The following is a 24895-nucleotide window of genomic DNA, read 5'->3' as shown; positions in this document are numbered from 1 at the left end:
TATTTACCAATTGTGTATTGCGGAACATATTTGAAGGTGCCATTAAGGTTTTCACACGATTAGAAACATTTTTACACTAAAATAAGCCATTTCTCGAAGTGTTACGGAACGCACGTCATGGTGCGAGCCCCACAAACCATTCACGGATAGCCCCAAAAATTATTCTCGCATAGCCCCAAAAACCATTTTGGATCGTATAACCATCCACGAATAGCCCCAAAAACCATTCCCGGATAGCCCTACGGACCATTCACAGAAGGTTAGGTTAGGCAAACATATAGTTTAAAAAACGGCGTGGTTACGTTTTCTCTTAAATTGAAGCAACGGGAATTGATTTCCGGCTGAAATAGATTGAAAGATGAAAGAAAATACCTCGAAGAACTTCGACAATGCTACAGAAACTGATTTCCGTAAGTAGTTTCTTCTGTAAATTTGAAGAAACGTGTCTCCGATATAACGAACTGTTATCCTTTTCTTTTAATGCAGGGTAACATTGTAAATCTCTTTGCTCATCTGAAAGACAGCTTTATTGAGAACCCATAAAAATATATATTAACATATTTTGGCCTTTATTACATGGCAAAAGAAATCGCTCAAGCGTACTCTGCATTTTACATATACAAAGAATATAGTTATGTTTGTTACTTGTAATATATTTTTACGCATATTGTAGGTTGAAAATTTCAACGTAATAACTAGGCCTATATTGTCCTTATTTTGTTGCACTTTTTGGATATCAAGAATGAAATGGACAGTGGTGTGCCCAGGGGGGGTTGATGTGGGTTATAACCCACCCCTTTCGCACAGTATTCCTAAAAAAAGAACGTCGAAGGTAGGAAAATATAACGTCGAAGGTAGGAAAATATGACAAAATGAGGGCTGACTACCAAGAAAAAAGTGTACATAACCCTCCCTTTCGAAAAACCTGGGCACGCCACTAGAAATGGATGTTAAACTACAGAAATACATTGGTACATAAGAATACTAAGACGTCGGCAATATTTTACAGTTGCAATGGCTGTATTACCTTAGTCTTATTCCAAGCATTCAGTACAAACAATTGATGAATGATCACTACAGATATGACGTCCACATTTTTCACAATGTTTTCTGGTCGTTTTGTCTCTCGCCCTCCCACACAGATAGCAGTGATTCCAAGAAGGGCCTTTCCTCTTCTCTTCAGATGCACAGGGATGAAAGGAAGCTGGATTCGAATTTCAATCAGAGGTTTTATAAGTTCCAACGCCAAACTTTGAAGGAATCCTCGTCTTGCAGGTGGTTTAGCTGCAGCATTGTTGAACTTGTAAATGATTGAGGCGTTGATCCCTGATATGTTCACCAGATTGAAGAATACATTTTGTGTTGCGAGATACATTGTATTTCGAACACATCTGGTCAAGGACATCTACACCGACCTTTGTTTTGTTATAAAACGTAATGATTTCGGGTTTCTGTTGATCACCGGTTTCGGCGTCAATTGTATTATCATGATGCATGGTTGATATCAATAGTACTGCTTTGTTTTTCTTCGGACAGTAAAGCCCCTATCACACGGAACTAGAAACTATTTGGAATGCCCTAGTTGGCGATGAACTGACTTTCTAGGTAGAAATCATGGCCGCCTGGCTGACTGCTTGACTGGTTTTGAGGAATAGGATTGCTACTAACTTCTTCGACTAGATTCTGTGGAACAGCCAATCAGAGCAAAGTTTGGCCATGTGAAGATAATCTGGGAGTTTGCAAAGTAACCTTTTTTGTCTGTGGTTTCAGAGTGCATATAGCACGAAAAGCATGTTTACAATTGAAAAAGCTAAAATATTCTTCCATACGTGTATAGTAGTGATGGGTTCAAGCCGTTCATTTGTGTGAGTCGACTCATGAGCGCTCGCTCACTGAGAAGAGTCGTTCAAATGAGTCGTCAAGCTTCTTTTTCTCGAAACACATGCCTGAAGAGGGGGAAGAAATAAACGAACGCAACGTATCAGCCTCTGTCCTTCAAGATTAATAAATTGTATTGCATTTTTGTGTATGTGTGTGTGCGTGTAGCCGACTAGATGGCCAAGATTCTGAAGTAATCGACATTTGATCTTGCCACAGAAGTTCCCGGGTTCTAGTCCCGGTCTGGGCAAGGATATTCTTTAAGAGTATCCCTTCATCTATATCATCACGCATCATCCTCATCGTCGCGATTACTTAAAATTTGAAGAAAAGCGGCATAAAATAAGAAAAATACAAATACGAGTCTGTGTGTGTGTGGATATACATATATGTGTAAACAGTAAATATATTGCACATATTTGATTTCATTACTCAGCCTCAGAGTGAGATTTTCTATATTTGTATTTTGTTTCAGCTTGCATTTCATGCTGCGGATAATGCAAATTATGCAGTACGATAGCATGCACAGAAATGCTATATAATTATATCAACCTTTTATTAGTAACAACGTGCATTTACATATTCTTCCTTTTTTACATTCGATCACTGGTTTTTAATATCGCAACAAATGTGAGAAAGCGAGTCAACAAAATTCACTCCAGATCTGCGCTGTGACACATACTTGCATTTCCACGAGCATCGCTCGTTCACGACTCTAAACAGCACGAAGAGTCACAGCACAGTCCCACGACTCTTTCCCCATCGTTCGTTCACGACTCTCCTGGCAGCTCGAAGAGTCACGGCGCCACGACTCTTCTCCCGCTGTTCGTTCACGACTCTCGAGACGGCACGAAGAGTCATGGAGCACCTTAACGACTCGTTCGCCTTAGCGACTCTTCTCCTCCCTCATCGTTCACGACTCTCGAGACGGCACGAAGAGTCATGGAGCACCTTAACGACTCGGAGTCGCAAGCTCTCTTACACAAGGCGCGGCGGCGGCAGACTGGATCTACAGTTTAAAGTGGGATCCACCCGATCGCTCTCCGCGGATGGCTAACAGTTGTGTTTAAGAAATTTATATCGCTCTTGAACATTGTCCATGTCCATCCCAGATAGCTGTTTGTTGTTCTACAGTCATTCAATATAAGTTTCTGCCAATATCATAATGTATGATCGAATTTCTATAAAGCGGGCCAAATTATACGTATATATTTCTTTTTAATGTTGTTTTCTACTAATAAAACACTTTAACACGTAGGCTCACCGCAGATGGCCAACAGCTGTTTATATCACTCGTGAACATGACCCATGTCCATCTTACGTAGTTGTTCCTAATTCTGCAGTCATTCAATAAAAGCTTTTTTGCAGTATCATGTACGATCAAATTTATGATTAAACTTCTATATTTATTCTTTAATGCTGTTTTCATTAGTAAAATATTTACACGTTAATGTTAATTAAATATTTCACGTCCTATGAAAACTATTTTATCAGACAATGTTTAAAGTTCACTTTATGCTCAGATAGTCTAATCGGGATTGAAGCTACATTTTAAACTGGGGTCTAAATAACTGGGCAAGATGCCTTCACCGAGGATCGAATCCGAGACAGGAAGCCATTTACTTACCAGGATTTAACAAGGAATGAAAGGATGGCTGAATATCATAAATAAAACATGGTGCTTTGTTTCTTGATTTCTATGTTGGCCAGCTTGAAATGACAGATAAGTGGTGTCGCCCTCCTCAAAGTAAGCCTATTGACACCGAAAGTTCCGGGTTCGAACCCCAGCCCAGAGATGAGTGGTAATCTGTATTTAACCTCCTGTCAATTACTCTAATCCTCCGTCGTTGCCTTGTAACGATACCTGGTGGATCCCACTTTAAACTGTAGATCCAGTCCCAATTAGCCTATCTGTGCGTAAAATTCATTCATCCTCGCTGTTAATACTAAGTAATTAGGTATAAAAGATGCATAAAATACAACAAAGCGTGTTAGGCAGTTAAAATATTAAAATTGAATTAATAAGTTATAAAATATAATTACTGCATGCTAATTTATAAGAAATTATAGCATTTTAAAAATTGTTTGTTCCTTAATGGGAAACTAGTAGCTTATTTCTTCTGTTCAATCTCATGTTAACAGATTTGTTTTCTTGGATAAATAAAATTGAATGTGTAAATTAAAAGGTTTACATGTGCACGAAGCTGAAGAGCAACTCGATCGGGTATCGTGGTGAGACAAGATGACTTGGCACATCGTTTCAACTCGTGAATGAGAATGCATATCTTGTTCGCGATTTGATTTCAAGTTAAAAACACCTGTCTGGTCTTGTTCGCTTATCGATTTCTAAAGCATAAATCGGTATCGTTACTCCAATGAGACGAGATTCTCGGACAGTAGATTTTACACAGAGTGTCTCTCATCATCTCACCAACTTTGGAAGGGTTGGCCCTGTTTTCATTGCGATTTTGTAATGTCCTGCTACTTGTGAAACTGATTCACTTCCCACAGTTTCAGTCGCTACTGTGGAGGAGTGGTTAGAACAGTGCGCTAAGAGGAATCCCGGAATTGAGTGTCACTTCATCATTTTTTTCTGATTCACCCTAATAGCATAGTGGTTAACGCTGTCATGCATTAAAATGGTTTGCGTGGCAAAAATTGTTATAAGTCCACTTTTATGCTCCAATAGGCTAATCGGGTCTCCCCGATGGCGTAGTGATAACGTCGCCGGTAATCAAGGGGTACCGTGTTCAATAGGGCATTGCATGTAGGTATGGAAAAAAAATATTTTTAAAAATTATATGGTGCACCCCTCCTATGTCGTTTCTACTGGCAAAATATGAATGCATACCAAATTTTAGGTCATTTGGTGATGTTTTGACCCCCGCCCAGCAAGATTAACTGATTTAGTTTATTAATCATCGTTTTCCTACACTAAAATCATGACAAAAATGTTTGCAATATAAGACAGTTTATTATACAGAGAAGACAAACTCCATATATAGTAACTAACAAGTATGGTAATAGTGTACACACAATCATATGAAATCACTTTACTGGATTTATGGTTTTGTGGAGGAGAGTGCTGTTAAGTTCTTTAATGTCTCTTTTTGAAAGTTGGGAATTTTTTTGTGGTGATATTCGATCACTTGCAATAAGAACTGTTTTTGTGTTTCATCATTGGTAACACTAGTTGAGAAGTCTTGGATTAGTTTCACAGCCTGTTCGACAGATCATTCACCACTTTGACATGCCGCACATATGTCTCAGCTTCTTGGTAATTGGGATCATTATGCCATTCACTAACAGGTTTTCTTAGCCTGTCGCCGCCAATTCCCATACTGTGAAACAAGAACCAGGATTTAGGCCCAATAAGGGATGATAGTTTTGTACTGTGGCTAAGAATAGGAAACGTTGGATGGCCCCTTTCAAACTCTTTTGGTCGAGGAATTCGAAGCAATGTTCAAGCAATCTGCTGCCGTTCTGAAGAGGAAAGTCTGTTTGAAAATAGAGAGAACACAGCACATTCTTCTGTTAAATACCAGAAGTGCCTTTCCATGGCTTTTATGGCTGCATTTGAAACTTGAGGATCATGCTTGCAATACTTGTTCAAGTCATGCCATAGCTTGAGATCATTATACACTGCATCGGCACCAATGGATGAAGAGAGCCAGTTTTCAACGTAGAATAGTGCATTAAATTTGCATAGTGCTTCCAGTTTACTAATCATGTCCTTGTCATATCCTGCTTGAGCACTGAAAGCAAACATCTTTGGAGGATACAAAATGGATTGCATCCATCGAGCTTGATGCGCTGCTCCTGGTTTCAGCCAGTGTATTCCTCTTTCAGGTGTGTCACCCAGAAGTATCAACATCAATTCAACACACTCCCGAAAGTCAGCGCGAGGTATCAAGTTCTTTCTATTTGAAGTAGAAAGTGTTCTCTTCAGTGATTGTATAGAATTTTCCATAGTGAGTTTCAAACTCCTGTCTTTGATTTGTAGGATGTTAAAACCAGCTTTTGTGTTAATACTTGACAAAATAGAGTCTCTGAATTGAATGAAATTGGTGTTTTCAGGACCTGATGTTGCACCAAACAATTCTTTGCGAACTGAACTCAGAATTCTTTCAAATATGTAATGCCGACAAGCCAGCATAAACAACTTTTTGTCAAAGAGGTTTTCCAGCCTAACACAAGCTCCAATTTTCCATCCTGAGTTTGAAGCTGTAGTGTCAAAAACAAGGGATCTCACGTTATCTGAAATCTCCCACTCGTTTGCTAGGGCAAACATAGCGCTTGCTTGTTCTTCACCTGTTGTGTTTGTAATTACAGGGATACCAAGAACATTGCCTTCTTCACAGACTGGCATACCAGATACCAAAATCGCTAGTCTTTCTTTGTTTTCTTTTTTGAAGTCTGGAACCAGCTTACCATCCCAATGTAGTGTTGAGTGCTTCGGTGCTGTGAATGTAATCTTAATTGCTTGCGCTAATGATTTCCTAACTTCTTTACCTGCTGTCCATGTGCTTTTAATTTGGAGAGTTGCTTTTTTTTTGCTGAATGCTGTTCGTTGACCAGCTGATAGATTAAGCCTGTCTTCCATGGTCGATACGATTTTGCTTGTAAATGGATTTCTTGGTAGATTTAAAGCAATTGATGAACTTTTTCTACGAAGTGTTGTACCTGTACCTGTTGCGCCACTGCTAGTTGAAGGAAATACAAACTCAGGATCTTCAATTGCATCAGGTTCAGCATCAAAGCCATCCGAATCACTTGAATCAAGGCTACCAACTTTATCAAATTCTAGGCTAGTACTTGTGTTTATGTTTGTCTTGGTTGAAGCTTCTTCTTGGCGACGCTTCTCCCTCGCTGCATGCTCAATTTCTTTTTCGTTATGAGATAATTTCCTCATAACTTCTGCAAAGTATGTCTTATCAAAAACACTAACTCCATTTTTCGACATGATCTTTGATTTTCTAAGAATTGCACATCTTCCAGAATCATTTTTCTAGTCCTACATCTGTCATGTTCTATAATAGAAATAGCATTGTCATGTGTTATGTCAAAGAGTAGAAGAAGAGATTTGAGAAAGCTTTCACTCTCAGCTGTAAAGTTCTTCCTTGTTTTATGTTTCCGAAGATTTTCGTATTGCACAATTAATGTATTGAGTTTTGCTTTGGAATGTCCTCCCGGTCTGACGGGCTTCACTGGAATGCCAGAAAGCTCCCAGAACTTTTCTGCCTTCAGGATAACGAATTTTATAACATCATCCCTTTTATCTTTCTGCATGGGTCCACGATTGAGAAAAACAAAGTAAACAAAGTAACGAAGCACATCAGTAGTCCAATCAAGCCGGTTCAACGCCTTCTTTTGGGGCTCGGTGGGGCTTGCAGTGTTGCCAACCGCTTATTCGAAAAAATCACCAAGGTTTTTTTGGTCTAACCTAGCATAAAGCAAGGAGCTGGCAATCTTGCTTGAGAGTTCACAAACCGGAAGTGGGGCTCAGTGAGGCTCGGTGGAGCTCGCCACACACACACACACACTCACTTTCTCTCCACGTTCCGCGCCTTATTTATTGCGCTGACGATGTTTCACAGCGTAGAAAACAACACCAAAACATCAAAAAACTTATTTTGATTATTTGGAACTCGCCAAAACCTCAAAAAACTTATTTTTATTAATTGAGGTTCACCAAAACCTCAAAAACTCCTATTTTCTCTCCATGTTCAGCGCTTTTATTTATTGCGCTGACACAACGTGATGAGTAAATAATGCAGTTTCTCATCCTTGAAGGTTGAATGCACCTTATTGTAATTTTCCAAGTCCCGGTCAAATGTTTGTAGATCGTGACCTTTGTAAACCTACCTCTCGGGAACGATGTGCCACACACACACACACTCACTTTCTCTCCACGTTCCGCGCCTCATTTATTGCGCTGACTCGAAGATGTATGCCATGAGAACAGAGAGTAGCGTCACGAAGAAAGCAAAAGGTGTGGGCAAGAATACGGTGGAGAACAAACTCACCTTCTACGATTACATCGATTGCCTTTACTCACAATCGACGATACTAAGTATAGAACAAAGAATCCAAAGTGTAGACCATGTGATTACAACAAACGAAGTTAGGAAAGTAGCATTAGATCCGCATGACGATAAAAGATGTATTTTGTCTTGTGGAATCCACACGTTGCCTTGGGGACACTATTGTTTAGAAATCAGTAAAAATTGTAGGCAATGCAAATGAAAAAAAACATTAACTGTCTCACATACACAATAAATAACTAGCAAGGACAATGAATTTCTTTGGTTTCCGAAAGCAAACAATGGAGACTGTACACCGCACGGCAGATCATGAATTTCTACCTTCCATGTTATCTAAACTCAACGGCCTGTTGATCAATCAATTTTCGGAACGCTGCTCTTCTTGCTGGAACAGTGACGATTTCGGATTCGCGACGATCGGCATGACGAGGAAACCCAACGACGAAAAATACAGAAACAAAATCAACGACTTTCTAAACGTTGCAACGTTGTGAGAAACGTTTCTCACAACGTTGCAACGTTTAGAAAGTCGTTGATTTTGTTTCTGTATTTTCCGTCGTTGGGTTTCCTCGTCATGTCGATCGTCGCGAATCCGAAATCGTCACTGTTCCAGCAAGAAGAGCAGCGTTCCGAAAATTGATTGATCAACAGGCCGTTGAGTTTAGATAACATGGAAGGTAGAAATTCATGATCTGCCGTGCGGTGTACAGTCTCCATTGTTTGCTTTCGGAAACCAAAGAAATTCATTGTCCTTGCTAGTTATTTATTGTGTATGTGAGACAGTTAATGTTTTTTTTCATTTGCATTGCCTACAATTTTTACTGATTTCTAAACAATAGTGTCCCCAAGGCAACGTGTGGATTCCACAAGACAAAATACATCTTTTATCGTCATGCGGATCTAATGCTACTTTCCTAACTTCGTTTGTTGTAATCACATGGTCTACACTTTGGATTCTTTGTTCTATACTTAGTATCGTCGATTGTGAGTAAAGGCAATCGATGTAATCGTAGAAGGTGAGTTTGTTCTCCACCGTATTCTTGCCCACACCTTTTGCTTTCTTCGTGACGCTACTCTCTGTTCTCATGGCATACATCTTCGAGTCAGCGCAATAAATGAGGCGCGGAACGTGGAGAGAAAGTGAGTGTGTGTGTGTGTGGCACATCGTTCCCGAGAGGTAGGTTTACAAAGGTCACGATCTACAAACATTTGACCGGGACTTGGAAAATTACAATAAGGTGCATTCAACCTTCAAGGATGAGAAACTGCATTATTTACTCATCACGTTGTGTCAGCGCAATAAATAAAAGCGCTGAACATGGAGAGAAAATAGGAGTTTTTGAGGTTTTGGTGAACCTCAATTAATAAAAATAAGTTTTTTGAGGTTTTGGCGAGTTCCAAATAATCAAAATAAGTTTTTTGATGTTTTGGTGTTGTTTTCTACGCTGTGAAACATCGTCAGCGCAATAAATAAGGCGCGGAACGTGGAGAGAAAGTGAGTGTGTGTGTGTGTGTGGCGAGCTCCACCGAGCCTCACTGAGCCCCACTTCCGGTTTGTGAACTCTCAAGCAAGATTGCCAGCTCCTTGCTTTATGCTAGGTTAGACCAAAAAAACCTTGGTGATTTTTTCGAATAAGCGGTTGGCAACACTGCAAGCCCCACCGAGCCCCAAAAGAAGGCGTTGAACCGGCTTGATTGGACTACTCACATCCCCATTGGTGGGAAGTTGAGATCCTTTTTTCGGGGTCAAATCTTGCAGTAAATTACTTAACCGGGCGGTTTGGTGTGGATGAAATTGAAGGAACTGCTTCATGAGGTGGTTCTTTTCCCATATTTACACTCATTTATGCCTTGGTTACAACCTATAAAAGAAAAATATAATAGGTTACAACTTGTTGCCATGTTGTCAATGTCCGTAAAATGAACAAAGTATATAAAATTACAAACAACAGATCAGACAACTATTTTTGAGGTGAGCGGGGGTCAAAACATGGCCTACAGACCTGAAAATTTGCAGGCGATTATGTTTCAATAATAGTAACAATATGGCAGGGGTGCACAAGAAACTTTCGAAAAATTTTTTTTTTGCAATGGTCTAGTGTTCAATACAAAGTGGAGGTTCGGATTTCCACTTTAAACTGTAGGTCCAGTCCCGACCTACCTACCTATCGGCACATAAAGTGGACTTAAATAATAACAACTCAAAATAGGCTAATCGGAATATTGTAATCAAGAGGTCTCTGCCTAACACCTTCCCAAAATTTTCACAAGACTCCCCTAATATTTTTTACTAACATTTAATTTCTTGTAATTTTAGCGTTAATTTTGTCTGGACATCATAACTGGGTATAGGCTTCCAGGGGCTTGACTTCCGGCGAAGAAACACAATGGTTTGGCCGAACTTGAAACTACAGGACAAATTTGTTGGCTGTTCTTCGTTGCCCGTCATGGCCTGGGGTTGCGCGCTCTCTTTCTGCAAACAACACTCGCGAGCTCGCGAGTCGACTCCTTCCTTCGTTCAAAGAGTCGTGGCACACTTTAACGACTCTTTCCCCTCTCATCGTACACTGCACGTTTCAGCCAGCTTCACTCAACTAGGGGTAGGGAAAAGGAACAGAGAGGACCCCCCCTCCTCTCCAGTCCCCATTTGCTGCCTGGAGAATCCACTTGCTTTCTTTCAAAAATTGCGCATGCGCCTTCCTCGCAAAATTCGTGGAAACGAGAGGGAATAATAGTTGCTTGGCGGGCGGAGGAGTCGTGGCACACATACGACTCTTTGAACGTGTCGTTCAATTCTGGTGAACGAGTCGTTCACCGCTCACAAGAGAGAGTCGTTACTTTTGAACGACTCGTTCACGAACGTTGTAAAGTATGTATTTTATCAGCGCCGTTCTTCTCTACCTAAAACCATTTAATACGAAGCGATATTCCTCTCGGTTGAATAGTTATCGTATTTCAAAAGTGTGAAGTGATACGTTGTTTACATCTCGCGCGGCCGCCATTATGGGAACGAAAGACTATCGACAAGTACGGTATAACAAGTACCGCGTGAGGCGAAAACTAGCAAATGGATAGCCAGTCCAGCGTCAACTAGAGCATTGCTACTGGATATTCAGTTCCGTGTGATTCAGGCTTAAGATACAAGAGTCTTATTCTTGTGAAATGCAAAGAGAGATGAGGTAACTTCCCTATCACGACTTGATTTTAGTTCTTGAGGAACCCCAGTCCTGTTAGATCTTACAGTTCCGACCAAAGTGAGGTTTTTTCTTCTTCCAATAGTTTTTCTGCCAGTGGAATCGACGTAAACCAGTTTTCGGTTGTGATGTTGCGGTTAGTATCGACGATTGGCTCCACCATTCGAAGAGTTACTTCTTCCGATGAGTTTGATAGTTTGTAAGGTCCATTTGGCTGTGTTCCAGCGTGAACCTCTAAGTTCATGGCATACACTGATCTTGCACACACAAGGGCATATATCTTCACACCATACCTTGCCGGTTTTTTGGCATGTATATTTTAAAAGGACATTTGCCACGAAATGCAACTAATTGCTCACCCACAGTGCAGTACTCACTCAGAGTAAAATATCGTTTAAAGATTTGCACCACAAGTTCTAGGACTTCTCTGAAAGGTGCAAGCCGATCAGTTTATCTTCGCTGCTGACGTTCTCTGATGTCATCAAAACTAAGACGTCGCACTAGAAAATGAAATCTATTCTCACTCATGGCAAGATAACAGACTTCCACACCAGTTCCGGTAGAGTTGTCGCACACCTGCTTAGTTTTTTTTTCCTGTTGCTGCCCAAACAGCCGGTCAGTAGCAAAATGCCTATGAAAGCACGAATCTCAATAACATTCGTGTGTTTGGCGTCCCTGTCTCGGCTAAAATGCTCTTTTATATGGTCAATATAAAAATATTGGTTGATGTAACTATAGTTCTAATAACATTATCGTCCATAAAAAGTACAAAGCAATCAAATGCACTGCGTGCTTCCCTACCCTGTCCAGTTGGTCCTGGGAGCCGCAAAATAATGTTGCCAGCTCTGGTTCGTACATTTCTAGGCTGAGGGGAATGTTTTTCCACATCATTACATTTCTAAACTTGTCTCTTACCATGTATAAATTTCCAAATGGGATGTCCTCTTCTTCACTGGATTATTCTTTCGCATTCTGCACCAGGTCATTTTCGGCATTTTCCACTTGGTCGTTTTGCGGCTCATCTGCTTCTTCGGTGTCAGAAAGATTGTCCTGGACATCTAAATGGACCTCTTCACCATCGTCACTATCATTCTCCACAACATTGTCCTCATCAGAACTCTCACCAAGCAATACGTCCAAAATAAGAGAGTCATTACACAGTCGCGGACGCTTTGGTGCACTCATAACGCCGTTAATCGCGCGGGGGACAAGTGTCTCCCTGACCCAACTGACTTTCAAGCTCAATAACACGAGCCACTCTTCACTACATAATAATAACATGACCTTGTAGTCTGTTTCGATGAAATAGTTTTAACAGCATCCTACATGTAGTGTACTTTACATGTCTTAAAAGTTTGTTTTGCATATTTTTTTATGCAACATATTAACATTATTGTTCTTTCTTGCCTTTCAGTTCCAGTAGCGGGGAAATTAACTTCCATTTTTTCACTGCCACAAAGGAGAAAGACAATCTGTACAACAACATCCACGGTGTTGTAAGCAACGGGTCACTTGGAAAGTTCAACAACTCTGTGGACACTGCTCACTTCTCCTTCAAAACACATCCGACGCTGCTTATCAAGGTAAGGAAAATGCAATTCAGAACAGTAGTTTACATGCATGTCCATTTTTCTTTATTATATATATAAAAAGGAAGAAGAAGCTGGCAACCTCTCCCATTTGCCAAGGTGGGAAATCATCCAACCAGTTATGGGGTGACGTGTGGTCAGCATCAGTGGCGTATGCTGGTTCTAACGAGTGGGTAATCTCCGACCCTTGATCCTCAAACTCCAAAAGTTTCCGTGCAATTTATGTCAGGATCCATATTGGATTTAGGAATATTGTGTCGGAATGTTTGTCTTATTGCTACGACCACAATCAATTAATTCTCGTTATTGCAGTTTAATATATGTGTAGAATTTCAAATAATAAAACAAGACAGTATTATAAATCTATAAAAAAACAACCTGTTAAATATAAAATGAAAGACGTGCACTAGTGAAATAAAAACATGCAATATTAATTTAAGTGCAAAATTCAACTTACTCTAGGACCCGATTACTTGTGCCGTACCACATCCAAAGCACGCTGTTTGTCCAGTTGCACGTCAATACATGTCTGTGCAAAAGATTGCAGCTTAACAAAGGAAGTCATGTGACTTGGATTTTTCATGTTTGGCACAAGCGTTGCAAAGATTACAGTATCCGCCACGCATCCATACATTTTTTTCAGCCCCGAAAAGTTAAGCACGGCCAACAAAAAAGCAAAGCTTATTAGCACTTATACTTCCTGTCAACCATGGTGTTTTGTCATAATTTGCTTGCGAAAATGCCTCACACAGTAGCGTACGCAGGATTTCATCAAGGGGGGTGTTATTTCGAAAACTTTCTACAAATTCACATTACCATTGTTTTATTATACTTTAATTAATAATAATAATAATAATAAACTAATTAATAATTCTTATAATTAATTAATTAATTAGTTTAATTACTACTAATGCAGCTGCTATTTATGAAAGAAATAGAACAAAATTACATTTCTTTTGTTTCAAAATAATTGTCTAGTCAACAGTAGCGTACGCAGGATTTCATCAAGGGGGGTGTTATTTCTAAAACTTTTTCCAAATTCACATACCATTGTTTTATTATACTTTAATTAAATAATAATAATCACAATTAATTAATAATACTATAATTAATTAATTAGCTGAATTAATACTAAAAATAGTACTAATACCACCACGGAGATCTACATAAATATAGTATTTATGAAAACAATATAACGAAATTACTTTCTAGTCATTCGATTTTTATCAAATCCTGGGAGCATTTTTTTGTTTCTTTGTTACGAAATAATTGTCTGGTCAACGAGGTGAGACATTTCAAGGGTGAAGAAGATCCATAAATACAAGAAAATATATTAAAATAAATTGAAAAAATCAAAGTATGGAACTCATCCAAGGAGCTAAGGTGATCTGGTCGGTAGAGCGTCTGACAAGTGACAATCACGCGGGAGATCCGGATTCGATTCCCGAAATTGGTGGAATTTTCCGGGCTTTTTCCCGCATAAATGTCCACGATAATCCTGCGTACGCCAGTGTGTTGAACATTGTCACAACTGAGATACAAAACAACTTTTTTTCTCTTTTAAATCATAGTTACCCTAACCTAACCTCGTGTTTATTTTCAAGGCATCACTCTGAAAGACGCATGTGTTTGGAATGCTCTGCTTTTCTCCATGCTGCATGGAAATAATAATTCAAATTTTATTTTATTATTATTAGTAGTAGTAGTATTAGTAGAAATAGTAATAGTAATATTATTGTCCCAGATGTTTGACTGTGAAAAATTGGCCATTTAATTTTTTCCCACAAGCTCAAGGGGGGGGATTAAACCCCCTAACACCCCCCTTGCGTACGCCACTGCTAGTCAACGGTTATTTGTATATGATAAGTGAGACATTTTAAGTGTGAAGAAAATTCATAAAAACAAGCAAATATATTAAATTTATTGAAATAATCGAAATATGAAACTCATTCAAGGAGCCGCGCCGGTCTAGTCTGACAACTTCGTGGGATATCCGGGTTCGATTCCCGGAATTGGTTGGAATTTATCCAGCCTTGTCTCCGCACCCAGCCTCGTAGTAATGGGTACCTGAGAGCAACCTTGGGGGATGAAGGCTGCCGGAGCATGGTGCTGATCACATCACCTGCAAAATAATCAAGAATCTTTGGGGCCCACCACACCACTATGTGTGCCTTCATGGCACGGTGCTATATGCAGGGGGGAATTTACATTACCTTTTCCTATGGAACTCACCCAGGATGATGATGAAGCGCGAGAATACATGTTGCTAAATTCCACTGAGTCTATATTTTCGTTGAAAAGTAAGTTTTTAGACATTCCAACACATTTATCACTTCTAGGTGATTCACAAAGGACTTCTTCAACATTATTTAATGATGTGGATGTAGACTCAGCATCACTTGAGTGTTCACAAGGGGATGTGAAATCAGTACCGGGAAGAACGTTTGCAATAAGGACGAAGCAAGGTATTTTCACACTTCTCGCGAGAGTTACTGCGCGACTTTTTGCAAAAAAAAAAATTGCAAAATTGAACTTTGCGGCCGCTTAGATTGTGTTTGGAATGTTGTGTTTTTCTTCATGCTGCATGGGAATAATAATTCAAATTATTATTATTATTTTTTTATTATTATTATTGCTGTCGCAGATCTTTGACTGTGATAAATTAGCCATTTTTATTTTTTTTCTACAGCATTTTCCATAATATTTCAAAAGCTCGAGGGGGGGGTTTAAACCCGGTAACCCCCCTTGCGTACGCCACTGGCCTCACATATTCCCGATTTTTGTCTTTGTGTGTAGAAATAAGTTCAAGCGATGACACTGGTCTACCTGTGTTAACAATTTGCAATTTCTCCTGAAAAGATCTTGTTCCAAAAGGTTTCACCAGCAAATCTTGTATCACATCCATTACCCTTTAACACAGCACTATCACGACAAACACTAACACCTAAATAAATAATAAACACGAAGCACAGCACGAAGCCAACGACTACATACATTCAGTTTCATGTGCCAAACTTCTGTTGTTGTGTTCCCGGCTCAGAATGAAATTCCCTATGAATGATAGAAAAAAATCCCTTTCCGAGCTCGAAATGACAGGTTTTAAAAGTTCGAATCCGTTGAAACTGTGGCGTTAGAAGTCCTGAAGATGAATCTCAGATTATTACAATGTATTATGCAAGGTGTTTAATCCTGCTAATGAAGTAAAATTAAGTACCACTATACACTTTTTAAATTTAGATATTTGTAGGATTTCGGGGGAAACGTTTCAGCCCCCCGAGTCCTCCACCTGGCTACGTGCCTGGTGTGTTTTTTTGTTTTATGTTTAATTCGTTCATCTTCATCACTATTAATCTAAAGAGGCGGAATATAGCAAATTAAATTAACTAATATATATATATATAAAATTTATTTTTGATATCTTTCCCTTTAAAAAATATTCAGTTCCGTGAAAGATGTATTCTCGCTGCTTTTGAAGATTAGAGAGGAGAAACCATCACTATTTTTGTAAATACAAGGATGGGGGGAGTCAGCATATAGGTGCTTTAATTGCTTAAGCTTTGAATTTTAATTTAGTTTGCTTCATCTTCAATATTTAAGCTTTTTCCTTTTGATAAATTTATGTTCAAGTAACAGAAATCAGCAAGACAGAAGCAAATGTAAAGTGAAAATTAGCATAGAATTGTTTTGCCCATGTTATTCATATTTTCCTGTTCTTCGCACTCTATCGGGTATGTTTTCCCTAGTTCAGCAGAGGGAACGGAAAAGTCTCTGAAGGTTGAGAGTGCGACTGGTGGACTCTCACAAGAAGGAGGTTACCCTGGGCAAGGAATCACTGCGCCTAAGAAGCAGTGTTTCCTCCCCCTCTTTCCTCTCTCCTCCCTCGTCGGCAAGGGTTGTAAGGGAAGCGGGAGGAATGACGATAGGGTGAGATTCCCTGAAGTCATTCTACAGGCTGGAGAAAGGTTCCCGGACATCAGCGCAAACGGTTGGAAGCATTCGCATGCGCTTGAAGCAAAGAAATGTATGCATCGAAATTGGTTTGGAAGAATATTGCGAAGAAGTAAGTGTGTGTGTGTGTGTGTGTGTGTGTGTGTGTGTGTGTGTGTGTGTGTGTGTGTGTGTGTGTGTGTGTGTGTGTGTGTGTGTGTGTGTGTGTGTGTGTGTGTGTGTGTGTGTGTGTGTGTGTGTGTGTGTGTGTGTGTGTGTGTGTGTGTGTGTGTGTGTGTGTGTGTGTGTGCGCGCGCGCGTGTGTGTGTGTGTGTGCGTGCATGTGTGTGTGTATTGAAAAAAAATACAGCCGGGTCATCTGCGATTACCTAGATGACCCAGATTATACGTCACTGGTCAGCATGATGAACCCCCAGTCATTGTTGTGTGGTTCCATAAGCGGGTTACGTTAATCATTCGTAGCTTCCAAATTCCTCACGATGGTGGGTGACCTACAGTCCCATATACAGGCTGAAATCTCAAGGGATAAGTTTTTTACGTTTCCCCGAGGAGACTTGAAGCTCTACTTACCCTGTAGCATGATTTCTTGGACCACACTGCCATGGTGTGGGACTTTATATGGGTCAAAAATCAAGAATGTTATGAGCTAAAATTGTAGTATCAGAAAAAAGTTACCGTTGCATCTCAGAAGTTTGTGTGCAAAATGTAACCTTGATATGCCAAAGTAAAGGTAAGCCACGTGGCACTTTGTGTTTCATGATGGGCAAACCTTCAATACACCATTGATGTTTTTTTTTTTAATGGTGATTTCTTAACAATACATTGCTTCATTTCATCCAATTTTATACTATTTTGTTGAAGGTGCATTTGTTAAAAAGTAAAGTGCTCCGCTGTTCTTTGCACCACACCATGAAGGCACATAGGGGTTCTGGAGTGCGGGCCCCACACTTTCTTGGTCCCAACCGAAGGTGTGGGTGATGTGATCAGACCATGCCTCTGGCCACCTTTGCCCCCCTCCCCAGAGTTTCCTCCAAGTACCAACTTTATACGACAGTGGGTGGGTGCCGGAGCCACTTGAACAGTTGGAAAAAATCCGAGTTCACCCCTGCCAGGGATCGAACCCGATTCTCTTGCATGGTAGTCAGACACCCTAATGACTGAGCTACTGCAGCTTGTGCAAGTGCATTTTGTTGAGATACATAATAGATTTGTAAACACTTCACCGAGAATATTCTTTTTTCAAACAATTTGGATGAAATCCATATGTTTTGTAGGTTTTTTCTTCTAAAAATGAGACTTACATCACCCTTGCACACTTAAATATAAAATGGAATGCATATTATGAGCCATATATTCAATAACATGCTCCAACGTATCCTTAAAAGTATGGATATGACCACAAAGGGATAAATTATGACACCATTTTTAGATGCAAGTGATATATTTTTCTGCTTTTTCCCAATATAAAAGCACACTATTTTTCGGAATCTAAAACCCCTTGGAGAATACCGTCAATCCCATTCTAGGAGCAGCAGCAAAAAATTGATTTATCATATGCCCCAATAGTTCCGGCTTTATTTAGGCAAAAATATGAGCACATCGCACTTGTTCTCTGTTTGTAAAACCAGAAGTCGCATTTCAACTTTGTTAAAAAGATTGTCTCAAAATGGCAATAAGTAGTGTAGTTGTCTTTGAAATCATGTATCATCATTTCAGTACATTTCATCCCATGAGGTAGCCCTGCTCATCACTCACAGGATAAATGTGGGGGAAATTCATGCATTCCATCAGCAACATAAGAAAATATATTCTTTGTAAAAAATCATAAGGAAACGAGAAATAAATTACTGAAAGCATGGATGATTGCAGGGAGGGGCAAGCAAGGTATTTTTCCAGGGAAGGGGCAAATGAGGTACATCTTCTCCCATAATAATGATGCTCCCTCAAAAACGCTCCTTCAGTTTGAAGTTATCAAGTTTTTGTAACACCCTTATAATAATTTCCACAAAAATTGAGTGAAATACATGATTCTAGGATGACACACACTTTTGACCTGCCCCCCCCCCCTTGCCTCCCGCCCCTCTTCAGGACATCCATTACTGAAAGCACTGTGCTTTTGCTTTGAGGGAGGGGGTGGAGGGATTCCAACTCACTGGCGTATTTGTGATTTCATTTTAGGAGTTTTTTGTATTGCCTTGCAGTTATAACTACCGAGGAACATTGGCTCTAACCTGGCAGAGATAAAACTAATTTTCTTTTGGCGGGGATAATTTTGTGTGGGGAGGGGGAGGATAATTCCCGAATCCCCCTGTTAATTCACACACTGACTGAAAGTGAAATTAGTTAACTTCAAGCACCTTCTAAAAGAAATGTGGAAACTATTTCAAGGGAAACTAAGGATTCATACTCAATTAATCTAATTTGTTCTTAAACTTAAATGTTGTTTTTCATAGAACAAATGGAAAATCTTTCCTCTCTCTCTGCTCTCCAATGGACCCCTTAACCTTCTGTTATAGTTCCCATTACAGTTATTTGTCATACAGAACACAGAAAGAATTATCCTAATTTTGAAAGTTTTTTAAAGAAAACTCACCTCTCTTCTCACTTCTTCCTTTGTTTTGTCTTCAGAGAAGTTTTGAGGTGATGTTAACCCTACTCCATGGAGTGTAGTTTTTAATTTGTGGAGGAAAGAAAAGCAAAGAAGTTGGCTGAATTTTAATATATTTTCTCTTCCTAGTTTATTTTTTAAGTGCTCACTGGAGAACTCTAAAGTTTTCAAAAAAGTGTTTCAAAGAATACTATTGATTCTCTTTGTCTCTACTGTCCCCTTTAACTCTTTTCCACTTTCATGCTCTTTAAATGCATGACATTGGGAAGTTACTTTTCTTAAAAGTCACTTGAGTTAGTTATTTTGCCCAAAAAGTAGCTCAGTTACTCAGTTTGAATAGTGACCCAGTTTCTGTTATTTTTATTAAAAAGTAACTGAAGTAACATTTATAGTTACTTTATTGTAGATAACATAACTTGTAGAACATAACAGGTGAACTGTAGGTGTTTTTTTTTAAAAGCTTGTAAAACTAATGCAAATATAACAACAACAACAACCCATGGCACAACAGCCTTTGTGGAATAGGGACTACCTTTGGTTGGAAGCAGCGACTCTACATTTTGAAAATTGTAGATGTAGCAAAGCTACAAAAGTCCTGTAGTTGTAGCAAAAATTTCGCTACATTTCTTCTCAGCATTTTGAGGTGAATTTTCAATGTGGCAACAGCGTCAAAAAACATTTGTCAATAACGCTTACTTTTGCAGGCTGTTCACAAAGACAAAGTCTATTACATGGAAATATGGATAATCTAGTTTATAAATATCTTGATATCGCACATTATAATTATCAGAATAATTTATTTAATTGGTATCTGAATAATTATATAACCAGATAACTAACTGACATATATGAATATATTCTGGCTAACAGATACGTTTTTTGAGCTGCATCGCTATTTTGGGGAGAAACATGCCTCATTTGCAGCACCCCCAGAACACATCCTGTGGATATCCATGGTGTATAAGAATAAGACAGAAAATGTTGTTAATTACTGTGCTAAACACAACTTCCAGTGCAAAAACGAGCGATCGATTTTCCACTACAGTGACAAAGCAATAGTGACAACCTTATCCATCACATTCATGACAATTATCATGCTTGAGTGAGTCATGAGATATATTTTTTTTCAAAATACTGATTTAATATCAGTCTATTAAAAATAAAATATTTATTCTGAAGAAAAATATGTTGATATATAAACATAAATAATCCAATCAAATTTTATTTGTGTATAGTTGTAATCATTAATTTGGGTAACACCCTAATTGCAATACTCATATATCAAATTTGAATTGATATACAGTACCACTTACATCGGTACGTTATTCTTAAGCACTATAGTAAAAATAAGTAACCGAAGTAACACTGCTATCAAAATTATCAAATGACGGGAATCATGATAATAAATAACAGTTCTGTTGTTCTAATCTATTTTCCAATAAGTACAGCTATCATACTAGGGGCTTCTTTTCAAGTTTTTTTTTATGCAGAAATAGCACAAAAGTAGCAAGTAATGCACAGAAGTAGCATGGCGAGCTACTTTTTTCCAGTAGCGAAGCTACTTTTAAAATGTAACGTTCTGATCACTGGGGCTTACCTACTGATTGCCGGCCTCAGCAGAGGTGGGCGATCATCCAACTAACTATGGAGTGACATAAAGGTTTCCATGACAGGATTACACTACTCATTCATAGTTCCCAAACTTCCTCACAATGTTCGGTAGCCACTGGTTCCATACAGTGGCCAAAATCCCAGGCAAACTGTTGTTACTGTTCCTCCAAGGAGACTTGAACCAGCATGCATTCCACAGCCCTAGTACAAAGCATGATGCCTAAGACCACATGACCAAGGTGCAGGATGCAAATATAATATCATTACTATTTAATTACTATCTAATTACAGTAACATTAAAATAACACATACATTTATGCACTGCAAACCTAAATATAAACATATACGAGGTAGGTTGCAAAATTGTGTTCCATAGAAATAGGGAAATGAAGAGAATTGTTGGTTGGCCTTCATGGTAGAGTGGCTATCACAGCATGCCACAACACCAGAGATCCCCTGGGTCAAATCCCAGCCTGGGCATGGGTGACTGTCCCTCATCAGTTTTCATTATACAGTGACTTTTTTGGTTGAGTTGCCTGCAGAACGATGGCTAGTGCGGCGGAAAAGTGAGATTGCATCTGCCGGAATTTAAACCCAAAGTTGTACACTGACTTGTCACTGGACTCATCAGTGCTTCATTATCCAGATAGCTGGTGTCCAGTTTGCACGTGTTTGGGAAGTGTTAAAGTGTTAACAAGTGTTTTAGATTGTTTTGTTTTAGTTTACGTATTATTGGTGCTTTTATGCACTCTAATAATGCAACGTACAATTTGAAACAATGCCTTTTTACGTTCAACTTTTATGTCATAACGAATTCTTGTGGGGAAGTTAAAATATGTTTTGCAGCAGAATTCTCAGATGTTCCTGTTTCTCACAGAGACAGTGTTCAGATACTTGTGAACAAATATAAGTAGTCAGGGTCTGTTCTTGATAAGAAGCAAAGTGTAAAATGGTGTGTGCTTAATGAGGAGAAACAGACATTTTCATGACGTCTGCGTGGCGAGCTACCAAGCTTTCAAACCTGAAACCATACATTAGAAGAATTGAAAGAAAATATCAGGAAGGAAATTGAAGCAATTTTGGAAGAGAAACTGATACATGTTAGTGAAAATTTCTTTAAAATGCCGTAAATATGTGGATGCAGGAGAACATCATTTCTAACACCTCGTGTAACAAGGTACGTGCTCATTTTAATTGTAACTGTCAATGTAATAGTAGGAGCTTCTTTCATTACATAGCCAGTGGCTGCAGTTATGCGGATGTTGCATCCAGTTTGCCAGCAGATGCAATCTTACTTTTCCGCCACACTACCGACTTGACCAAAAAAGGCACTGTATCATCACTCATCCCCATAATTATGATTAGCCAAAAGTGGCAGAAAAGGCAAAGCAAAATAAGATAAATCGATCAAATGATGAGAATTATTACAGGGAGGAAAAATTTTGTGAGATAGTTTCTAATTATGATCTATTAATTTAATATAAAATAATTAAGTTAAAAAGTTGCAGCTATCTAGCCTAAACTTTTTTTTATTATTAGACTTTACACATGTAATTTGATTGAGGGAGGAAGAATGTTACCCCATTGCCAGGAACTTTTATAGCTTTACGATTGAGGTGTATAATCTTCATTAAATTATGATAAACCTTACATCTTTAAACATGAAAATACAGTAAGAAAATTCAAAGTAAATCCCAATATTTGAAAATGTTTTGTGTGTGTTTACGTGAAATATAACATTTTATTTCTATTTTTTTCAGCAGATCATAATTTTGATCATTGCTCTTCCAACTGGCAGACAATAACTGTAAAAGTAACTGTAATTTCTTTACTTGTTTCTTGGAAAGTAGTGAAGTTACAGGTATTAATTTTAAAAGTTACCCAGTTAAGTTATCATTACTAAAAATGTAACTGTTACTTGGCACTGCATTGCAAGTAACTTGTAACTCTAGTAGGTGAGCAGGGACATGCAGGACTGACTAATCATAAAAATAGTTATATATAGATTTTAAATGCCAAGCCCTAAGCTCCATGTAGCCCAGTCAATGAAGGACAAAAAAGGCCAATGTAACCTTTATTGACTGGGCTAATGATAGCATTAAAAGAAACATGTTTACCTTTTAAAAGAAACTCATTTTAATCATAGAAATTGGTAGCAATGTTTAATTTATTTTTCCTTCTTTTTTAAGAGTTTTAAGAGTGTGGGTACAAGCCACAGTAAACTAGTACGAGAAGACGAGGACTTTCAGCTGTCCTGTACTGCAGATGGTTCTGAAGATATGGTGTTAAGTTGGTACAAAGATGGAGTTCTAGTCAACGCGAATACTGCTTCTAGGTAATTCATACCTTGGACGTTCCTAAGTTGTCCATTTTTCAGCTATTATTGTCTCTGTCCATGATACATCCATTCACCTTCGATTTTTTTTCTTCTTTTTTTCAATTTATGTTGCACCATAGAGATTTAGAAGTAGTTTCCAGAAACATTCACAGGGATATTGTAGAGTATGTAGGGTAGAATTTATTGGTCTATGTAAGAATATCAAAGGAAAAAATGGAAAAGTTTTCAGTTCTTCATTCTGTTCTTTTTCTATTAAACTAATATTGTATTGTCACAGTGTAAAATGATAAATATTGCTTTTGAGAAAAGACTAAATCTGTCTTAACCTGATGATCGTAAGTAAATACCAGTATTAAAAATTACATATTTATTTTAAGAAAGAGATTAAACCTGACTACATAATTAATTTCTGCTTGAATGTTGATAAGCCTTAACTGAAAAATTGCTTTTACATTGAGGGTGGATGAATATATAATAGTACCCATAATTCTCATATTTTCCTAGTTTTAAACAGATTTCAGTGTGTAAAGCGTATAACGTATTGTTTGCCTCTATTCTTTTAAAAACTGCAACTGAAATTTACTCTGTTCAAAGATTTAGTGCAGCAAATATTAACTATATGAATTATTTTTGTAACTCATATTTCTCCATCATGTGAAGCAGAAGTTATTAGGTGAGCTGTATTTGCTTGAGCTTTGGGACTAGCTGAGGGATGTTGGACCTTTGGCCCATGCCAGCGAAGCCATTTTTGAATTTTCCTCTGCTTTCAAGAAACAGTTACACTGTTCCAAATTCCGAAACATTTCATGTGTGTAGAATTCCTTGTAGAGCTTTCACGTGGATCTCAATGTGAATTGCTACATAAGCCTTTGTGATAGACAACGACAAAGCAAACGTGGATGCTCTAGAAGTAATTCTAAGTATATGTAATTTTTCAGATTTTGGATTATCATAGTGATTTTTCAAAAAGAGAGGGGATTTCAAATAATGGCTTCGCTGGCATTGGCTAAACGTCCAGCGGAGCCTTAACGTGGTTTAAGAAGTAGGAAGGACCCTTTGCATAATTTTTACCAGCTAAATGGAAGACCACCCTCATACATCACTTTGAGCACTGCTATTGCTTTAATGCAGTCATTTTATTATTTTATATTTTAACTGCTGAGAGGTTTGTAATTGTGTATTGACCAACACAAACATTTTGACAAGAATTACTTGCTTGGAGAAGTATTTCTCGAAGTTTGTTTTAAATCACTTTATGCTTGGATAGGCTAATCTAATTAAAAATTTTCAGAATTTGTACAGTGGGATCCATGAGTATTGCCGTGCAAATTGTCCCATTGCTATTTTCATAAATTTTTCTCTTAAATCCTATGTGTTTTTAAGCGATGAATTTTTATGTATGCTGGTGCAGAAGTTGTCAACAACTTGTTTTGAGTTTTCTTTTAATTCTTGAAGCTTTTATTGGGTCAAATTAAGTGCACGAACATGGTGATGGACAATTTGCATGGTAATACTCAAGGATCCCACTGTACTCAAGAGTTCATTTGAAAATCATAAAATGTATAATGCTGAAATTTCCTGCAGTGGACATAAGTTTTTATAACACAAATAAGGATATGTTCGATTATACAGAAGGTTGTTCACTTTATATCCGACCATTTTTGACGGGTACTCGCCTTAAGAGA

General features: G+C 38.4%; 1 protein-coding gene across 2 annotated transcripts in view; it reads left to right on the top strand.

Moving 5' to 3' along the window:
* The window catches only part of LOC145994371 (uncharacterized), a 947129-nt gene that overhangs the window by 832332 nt on the left and 89902 nt on the right, over positions 1 to 24895 (top strand). For both annotated transcript variants that reach the window (XM_083130485.1, XM_083130492.1), the window contains exons 9-10: positions 12531 to 12699; positions 23062 to 23207. In XM_083130485.1, coding sequence (XP_082986611.1) covers positions 12531 to 12699; positions 23062 to 23207 — 315 coding nt within the window. The remainder of the gene's footprint in view (positions 1 to 12530; positions 12700 to 23061; positions 23208 to 24895) is intronic.

This window comes from Lepisma saccharinum, chromosome 1 (assembly GCF_977018435.1).
Source record: "Lepisma saccharinum chromosome 1, izLepSacc3.1, whole genome shotgun sequence".
NCBI classification, from domain to species: Eukaryota; Metazoa; Arthropoda; class Insecta; order Zygentoma; family Lepismatidae; genus Lepisma; species Lepisma saccharinum.
The sequence above is the reverse complement of the archived record's forward strand: the minus strand, read 5'-3'. Positions and strand labels throughout refer to the sequence as shown.